The 9,285-nt window shown below is 39.5% G+C and overlaps 1 protein-coding gene across 1 annotated transcript; it reads left to right on the top strand.

The window, feature by feature from the left end:
- Window positions 1–5,648: 5,648 nt before the first annotated feature.
- Window positions 5,649–6,791, top strand: LOC116109587 (protein EXORDIUM-like 2). The gene has a single exon (XM_031395817.1). It carries the CDS (start codon window positions 5,705–5,707, stop codon window positions 6,611–6,613), a length of 909 nt encoding a protein of 302 aa, XP_031251677.1. The 5' UTR covers window positions 5,649–5,704; the 3' UTR covers window positions 6,614–6,791.
- Window positions 6,792–9,285: the final 2,494 nt, after the last annotated feature.

Below are 9,285 nucleotides of genomic sequence, written 5' to 3'. Positions count from 1 at the left end.
GTGGTCCTCCAAAGATGATCCCCACACAGTAGAGGCCTTTGCGACCATGGCGTTTCTTCCCTATTTCCTCTTGATTTTTCTCCCGAACGGGAGCAGAGTCATCGACATACTCTTTGAAGTGCCCCTGCTTAATGAAGTCCTCAATTGCTTGCTTGAGGGTCTGACATTCATCGGTGTAGTGCCCGTTATCCTGATGATAACGGTAGTACTTTTTATTGTTTCTGGTCAAAGAGGGATTCTTTATGGGCTCGGGCTCTCCGAGCAAATCGGCCTCTGATTTATCCAGAATAGCTGATATCGAGGCATTCAGAATAGTGTATTGATTCTTGTCGCGATCGTGACGAGGAATTGGGGCATAGGATTTCTTGGGCTCATACTGCTGCTTCTTTCCTTTTCACTGATCGTCGTTAGCCTATCTGCAATTAACCCTTCTATTCTCCCCTCGGTTGGGAGCACTACCCGAAGGACCAAGGTCATGGCGGTTGAGAGCGGCCATGGAATTTTCAATGCAGAGGTACTTTTCAGTAAGGTTGTAGAAGCGAGTAAGGGAAACATCATCCTCAGATTGCAGTTCCTTCCACAAGTCTGTCTGCAGACGAACTCCCGCAATGATAAGAGTCCGAACAGATTCTTCAGGAGTATAAGCCACTTTGTGGAGCTCCCTATGGAACCTGTCTATATAAAATTGGAGGGATTCATCCCTCTCGTGCCGTATATTACTCAAGTAGCTTAGTGGCATTGAGAACTTCTTGTTTGCCTGGAAGTGCCTCAGAAATTTCGAGCTCATTTGAGGCCATGAGCTCACTGATCCTACTGGGAGCAACCTAAACCATCGCTTGGCATGGGCAATTAAGGTTACTGCCAAGCAATGGCATTTTGCCAAGTCAAAGACTTGGTGGAATTCCATGAGGTCGTTGAACTCGCATAGATGATCTTGCGGATCAGAGTTCCCATCGAATGCTTGCATGTTGGGCACTCGGAATCTCCATAGGAAGGGGGCAGCTAACACTACCGAGGAAAAGGGGGACACTTCTGCGACCTTCCCATATTCATTCTGGTGAGCTTTAAGCTGATCCAGAGCTCGCTGTAGTTCCTCAATCTGAGGCAAAGGAGCTACCTAGGGATTACTTTTCGCAACATGGGTTTGACCCTCATGGTTGTGGTTAAGGAAAGACCACAAATCGGACTCTTCCTCACATCGGTAGGAAGCTCCGACCAATCTCGACACACGTTGGCTGGAGTCGTGTGATAGGATTGAGTGAATCGGGGAGTCTTCTCGACCTCCGCGGTGGTACAAACTGGCCCGTAGACAATGGGAATCCCCTACATGATGACGATCGAGATCGAAGTCGTCATTTTGGCGATATTGGGAATCTTCCCACCTTGCACTTTTGAGGAAGTGCCCGTGCGATGTGGCGCGGGACGGCTCACGCTGCGACATGTCGTTGAGTCGCAATGCCACAGGTATTCTACCCGAGGCACGATCGATGTTCGCTAGTCCCTCAGAGCCCTTGGGTCCGTTGTGCGCCACTTGCTTTCCCTTTCTCTAGCGTGCTGTAGTGCACGCGGTATGAGCTTTTGCCCTTTTTCGCTCTTTTACGTGACCTACAGGCATTTTTGGCAGTGACACTACCTCATTGGATTCAGGCGGCATGACCCAATCTAATTGGTCTAGCCTTTGGCTGACCGTTTGAAGAGTATTATTGAACCTCTCCAAGTAACTCATGACGGCCAAGTCGAGTCGCGAGCTTGAAGGAATATCCCTCATGATATTCTGCTGGACTGGCGCCATTTCAGAAGAAGTGTCTTCCTGTACCTGGGGAAATTCTTCATTGCCATAATTGGTTAGCTCATATTCGAAACCACGAGTCATTTACTGCTGTGGGACCGATTAGTCAAAGTTTTTCTGATGAAGAGCAGATACTAAATCAGGCCCTCCTTCTAGCGCCAAACTATTGATGCTCGATTTTAGACACCAACTACTCGCACATATGAAATGCTAAGCGTACTTAGAAGACACGCGTGATAAGGGAATATTAAGTTAAATAAGGGATGTGAGGCAATGTTTAAAGTGGTTCGGATACTCAAAAGCAAACATAAGTCCACTGCTATTGTATTAACAAGAGGATAAAGGTTAGGTCGCATTCATCGAGCTGAGCTACCGTTTAAAGAGAATACAAGAGAGAGAGAGAGAGAGAGAGAGAGAGAGAGAGAGAGAGAGAGAGAGAGAGAGAGAGAAAGTAAGCTATTTTAGAGTAAAATTAGCCAATCCCGCAAATGAGAGGCAAGACCTCTATTTATAGTGGGAAAAACCAAGGTAATGATTATTAAATCTGCAAGTAGATAGATACCGTGCAAATCCTTCTCTGCGTCCCACTGTTCACTTGCCCGAGGGATTTCCTTGACTTATTCAGGGTTTGGACACGTGGACGATTTCCAACCACCTGCTAGCCTGGCACTCACCTATTGCACTGACGGGAGCATGCCACTTGCACCATTATGCGACGTGGCTACGTCTAGACGATCACAGATCCTTCCCAAGTTCTGAAAATTCCATGCTGACAAGGCTCCATGTCAGTGTTGCCTTTTCAAGCATAACAAAATCTAATAAAAAAATTAAATTTTGTCGTATCAATGGTTTCAATTTTATTTAATTTTATGATTTCGATGATTGAAAAGATATGTAAACATTACAGCCAAGTGGAATTAATTTGAAGGAACATCAAGAAGCTCCGACACTTGTATAGAGATCATAAAGGGAAACGATGGTGAAGGCATGCAAAAAGGTCACGTGCGGCAGGTGACAGAGTCGGCACCGTCCCCATTTGGAAGAGCATGTTTGGTTTGGGAATTGCATTATTTGAGTGGAATAAAGTGTTTTCGGGAAATCTTGAAAACCAAACATGTCGTCTCTTGTTTCCAGACACTCACCCATCCTTAACCTTTGTTTCCTTCTGCTGTCAATTATTTATTTATTTATTCACTTTAATTAAACAACTATTACTTCCTTTATTCACCATACTTTTATAAATCCTATCATCATCATCATCATCATCATGGTTGAATGAGGAACTTAAAAGAAAATCACTTTTAAAGCAATGTTTTTGAAAATCACTTTATTTACGACAAATTAAATAAACTTCAATTATAAAATAATTATAAATTTGAAAGGTTTTGTCAATTGTGTTATATTATTCAGACAAATATGTTAGTATATTTTTATCTTTGTGTTTTTCAATTTTTTTAACATTTCAGAAAACGAAAAATAGATTTACAAAATTTATAAAAGAACACACCTATAATTCGAATATTATAACTTAAATTTTTAACAATATAGTTTTTGAATAATTAATTTATTTATATCAAATAATGCTCAACAGAGGTTTTTTTGTCTCAAATTAACCTGAATTAAAACAACATATTGATCCACATGAAAAAATTAGCCATATTATCAGAAGATCAGATTATAATTTGGAGTACAGAGTAATTACAATGAGATCGTCCTCATAGAAGTACTCCCTTGGATAAAAAAGAAGGGTACGAGTAGACCTGGCAAAACGGGTTTGGACCCACAGGTCGGCTCGTATCCGAGTCCAAAATATTATATCCAATTTTTTAGACTCATACCCAGTCCGACCCGTATAATCGTTATATGGGTGAACCCGCGGATACCCGTTTTTCCAAATCTGAAATGAATCCCTAATTTTAATTTTTATCACGCGCGCCTCTCATCTCTCACTCTCAGTCTCAAATCTCAATTACTCTATCGCGGCCACATCTCATCTCTCAACTCTCAGCAACTCAAGTCTCTGCCTCTCAATCTCTCATCACTTCATCAGTCAACTTCCTTGTCGGCTCATCTCCTCTGTCCGACGCTGGTAAACAATTAATCTCTCAACTCTCAGCAACTCAAGTCTCCGCCTCTCAATCTCTCAAGTCTCATCACTTCATCAGTCAACTCATCCCTGTCGGCTCATCTCCTCTCTCTGACACTGGTAAACAATTCGAGTGCAGCAAGGAATTAACAACTTTACTTTTTAATTTTTTATGCATTTCTCCCTTCACAATGTATTATAGCTTTAGCCATATGGGTTTTGTCTTTTTCCTTTTTATTTTTTGAAATATTTGGGATTTTAAAGTTCTTGGATTGTTAAGGATTAATATACAAATGGGTTGTGTTATCTTCAAGTTTTCTTATTTGGGTATATCTTGATTTTCTTCATATTTTTTTCTAGTTGTTCATTTAGTGTAAGGTTATGAGTGGATTAGATTCTGTTTAATACTTGTGAACTTGTGTGTGATTCCATGTTGATATGTTCTGAAATATGGTGAATGAATATGACAATTTTTTTCAATAATGCTTGAAATAAGAGAGAAGATTTAGAGTTTTTAACTGTTGTTATTGTCTATCATGTTATTTCTGGATTTTGTTCATTCTTTCTTAATCCGAGTGTTAGTGAATTTTGGTAATGTTGTATATACATATGCTGGGATATTGGCTTTCATTTCATGCCATAGATTTTGGCTTGTTGGGTACATTTTCGTCTCCTATTTCATTTTTTTTTATTTTAACAGCTGCTGGTGAAAATAAATAAATATATATATAATTAAAACCATGAGAATTAGAGAAATGAAATATAAAATGTTTCCCTTGGTTAGAGTTTCGTGTTGATAATGTATAATAAACTAAAGTAACAAAGTAAAGAAACAAAATAATATGTACAAGATACTGGATTAATTTATTTATCTATTATCTCTGTTGAAGGAGACCATAATATTTTATCTAAAATATATCACTTGGCTCATAACTGAAAGCATATATTTAATACTTTAATGAGTTTGATANCAGAGATTTTTTTGTCTCAAATTAATCTGAATTAAAACAACATATTGATCCACATGAAAAAATTAGCCATATTATCAGAAGATCAGATTATAACTTGGAGTACAGAGTAATTACAATGAGATCGTCCTCATAGAAGTACTCCCTTGAATAAAAAAGAAGGGTACGAATCACTGAATGAAATGGGACCTACATAAGCATCTAGGAATGACTATTGAAATCCAGTGGCTATTATCATGCTTGAGTAAAATGATAAAATAATATCTAAAACTAAAGTAGTAACACTTTAATCGAAGTCTGCGCCACTCTTTCATTTTAGCTCACGTCATCTCTAGTGTGGCAACCCATCTAAATTATTCACTACCCTCCCACTGGTCTGTGTCCATCCATCTGCAGATAAATCTTCCATCTCACGGTATCAGATTAACTTCATTAGAATGACGGGGACCCACCTTCCTTTAGGTAAAAGAGGATTGTTACTGTACTACGCATCAAGATTTTGCTGTTGGGATTGTAAAACTAAAATCAAATTTAATTTATATTGAGACGTGCTCATCCATTGCACCATTCAAACCACCCATCTGCTTCACCAATTTCATATTCAGTGAGACTGTCTCCATCAACATCAAATGCCATTCCTAGTAACTACCACGTCACCCTTTAGAACCTTACAGCCTGGCAAACCTCCTTCACATTTCTCAACTAATTATATATTCCCACGTGGCACTCTTCAATGTTGACGCCTTCCTTCCTTCACAGCTGTTTCCCTTTCAAACCATTACTATAAATACCACTCTTCTCAACTTCGCACTTCACTCTCTTAACTTATAAAAAAACTATCTCTTCTCTTTGCACTATCTCATGGCATCTATTTACCATTCTGCCATTCTCTCTCTTTTCCTCTTCTTCTTCTGTTCTATCTCCCCCACGCTTTCTGCTTTAGTTCAAGAACAACCTCTTGTTTTAAAATACCACAACGGCCTTCTTCTCAAAGGTAACGTCACCGTTAATCTCATCTGGTACGGTAAGTTTACTCCCATACAACGCTCCATAATCGTCGATTTTATCCATTCCTTGAACTCCAACCGGGCTCCACAGCCCTCCGCCTCATCCTGGTGGAAAACCACTGAAAAGTACAAAGGAGGTTCATCTAACCTCGTTGTGCAGCATCAAATCCTCCTCGAAAACTACTCCCTCGGCAAGTCCCTCAAGACTTCCCATTTAATGGCTTTAGCTAAGAAAGTAAGTAACACGCTTACTTCCACCATTAATGTCGTTTTAACGGCCAAGGACGTTGCCGTTGATGGGTTCTGTATGAGGTGCGGCAGCCACGGGACTAATAAGTCGGCGGGCCGTGGATCAGACCGAGGAACTTATGTGTGGGTAGGCAACTCCGAGACTCAGTGCCCGGGCCAATGTGCGTGGCCCTTCCACCAGCCCATTTACGGCCCGCAAACCCCACCGTTAGTGGCTCCTAACGGCGACGTGGGAGTTGACGGCATGATTATAAACTTGGCCACCCTTTTGGCTAACACCGTCACCAACCCGTTTAACAATGGATATTTCCAAGGCCCAGCCAGCGCGCCACTGGAAGCCGTCTCAGCTTGCACGGGGATATTTGGGTCGGGTTCTTACCCGGGATACCCGGGGCGGGTGTTGGTGGATAAGGTAACCGGAGCGAGTTATAACGCTCACGGGGTTAACGGGAGAAAGTACTTGCTGCCGGCTATGTGGGACCCACAGACATCAGCGTGTAAGAGTATTGTGTGAGAGGCATGAAACGTGTGAAATTGGTGTAGACTATGTATATAGATAAAATTTGAGGTTTTGTTTTGTTGTAAAATAATGTGGGAAGTGAAAAGGCATAATGGAAGATCAGATGAAAATGAAAATATTATAATAAATAAAGTAAAGTGGATAAGAATAAGTAGAGTTTTTGTTTCTATGTGTTTAGGTAATGATGAGGATGATGCTGGGCCTAGGAGACCATTATGATTGTGAATAATAATAGGTGTGTTTGGTTTATTATTTTGGATAGAATTTTAGGAATAATATTGAGTAGTTGGATAGTAGAGTATTACGAGGTAAAATTTAAAAATTAATGGAAAAGCTCATAGGTTTGTTAATTTAATTAAACACCCTAATATATAAAATGATAAAAATACATCCATCACCTGTAATGCTAGATTCCAGCCACCACCGCTGGAATCTGGTCAGAAAATTTCGTTACGACACAGACTGGTCGGATTTGTGTCGTAACGCGTTGCTATAGTCTTTTTCAGTCAAATCCATCACGGATCTGGTCGGAAAAGACCAGATCTACGGTTAAATATTGCCATCGACGGTCAAAAAACGTCAAAAGAAGACCTCCTTTGGTCGTCGCTGACGACCAGATCTGTGGTGGATCTGGCTGGAAAAGGCCAGATCGGTAAACTTTTGGTCATTTTTGGTCGGTAGGTAGGTCGTTGTACAGATTCTGGCTACCACCGACGGTGGTTGTCGGAATTTGGCAAGTATGGGTTGATGGGGGTGTTTTTGTTAATTTTTAAACTTTTTTTTCTGGGGGTATTTAATGAAATTAATAAGCTTAAGGGGTCTAAAAGTAATTAAAAAAATATAGTAATATCTCTGGAATATGTGCCAAACAATATTTGGGAAATAGGATTAGGAATGTAGATATAAATACTGAACCAAACGCACCCAATGTTATTGGGCCTGGAGAACTTTATGGGTTTATGATTGTGAATAGTAATGTTATTGGGACTATTTGGATGCATCTCATCACTATTATTATTATTGATCCCATACTTGAACGAGTAATATTAGCTTTACTCCCATTTCTTACTCCTTTCTCTTACTCACTCTGTGGTAGGTGGGTATAAGAAGAAAGAGAATGGAGTAAGAAGGGAGATTAATATGAGTAAGTAAGAGAAATGAGTATGAAGAGGAAGTAAGGCTAGCATTATTCTACTTAAATTAAAGTTATGGAAGTGATGCATTATAATCTGATAATCATACTAAAGGTTATATAATAATAGAGTAAACGACATGTTCTCACCCAAATATTATTGAAATAGTAAGTTTCTACCTTCCGCTTTATTTATTTTGGATTCTCACATTTAAATTAACGTCATTAAGGATTTTTTAATTTTAACACAAAGTAGTGTTATTATTAGAAGTGAACGGTTTTAGGTACCTCTTAGAATTACGAAAAAGCAGAATTGAAACTGAAATCGGAATTGGTTGATTCTTAGCATAATGAACCAGAGTCAGAATTAATCAATTTCGATTCTTGGAACTGGAACCTGAAATGCTGGTTCCAATTGTTCTCGAGTACCTTGTAAAATTATATTATTCCTATTAACTTAAAAAATGACAAATATACCCTAAAAAATTATAAATACACCCCTAACAGTTCACAAAATTCCAATGTTTTAAAATCCAGCCCAGTCCGGCCGGTTCGACCGGGACCCGGCCACTGAGCCGGGCTGGGCAAACTTAAAAATCGGAAATATTAATCTACCCAGTTTGACCCGTGGTTGGACCGGTTTACTATAGCGATCCATCGGTCTAACCGCTTTTGGGAGAAAACCGAGTGAACTTTTATACCCGGTTTTCAATTCCAAAAAGTGGGTTTCTTTTCTGCTTTTCCCCAGTTTTTTATTCCTTGTCAAGCCCTAACTCATATTTTCTCTCTTCCATTGTTGATCTCTTCATTTCATCTTCATTATCTTCATTTCATCTCGTTACTTCTTCATATTTTTACTTCAGGCTGCTGGGTTTTTGTGAGGAGGCTATTAATTTTTGCGATTTTGGTCGATTTTTTGATTTGAATGAAGGAGGTTGTTGGGTTCTTTTTTATTTGAATGGAGTAAGCTGTTGGGATTTTTCAATTTGGTTAAGTGATTTGAATGGAGGAGGTTGCCCAGTTCTTTGAGAGGAGGTTGCTAGTTTTTGGCTTTTTGCTATTTGGATCGATTTTGCGATTTGAATGGAGGAGATTGTTGGGTTTTTTTCAATTTGAATGGAGTAGGTTGTTGGGTTTTGCGATTTGGATCAATTTTGGGATTTGAATGGAGAAGGTTGCTGGGTTTTTGGGAGGAGGCTGCTGGTCTTTGCTATTTAGATTGATTTTACAATTTAAATGGAGGAGATTGCTGGGTTTCTTTTATTTGAATGGAGTAAATGGAGGCTGCTGGGTTTTGGGATTTAGATTGATTTTGGGATTTGGGTCGATTTTGGGAATTGAATGGAGAAGGTTGCTGGGTTTTTAGGAGGATTTTACAATTTAAATGGAGGAGATTGCTGGGTTTCTTTTATTTGAATGGAGTAAATGGAGGCTGCTGGGTTTTGGGATTTAGATTGATTTTGGGATTTGGGTCGATTTTGGGAATTGAATGGAGAAGGTTGCTGGGTTTTTAGGAGGATTTTGCAATTTAAAT

This window comes from Pistacia vera, unplaced genomic scaffold, assembly GCF_008641045.1.
Source record: "Pistacia vera cultivar Batoury unplaced genomic scaffold, PisVer_v2 Contig583, whole genome shotgun sequence".
In the NCBI taxonomy this organism is placed as follows: Eukaryota; Viridiplantae; Streptophyta; class Magnoliopsida; order Sapindales; family Anacardiaceae; genus Pistacia; species Pistacia vera.
Note: the sequence above shows the minus strand (reverse complement) of the source record. Positions and strands in the feature narration are given on the sequence as shown.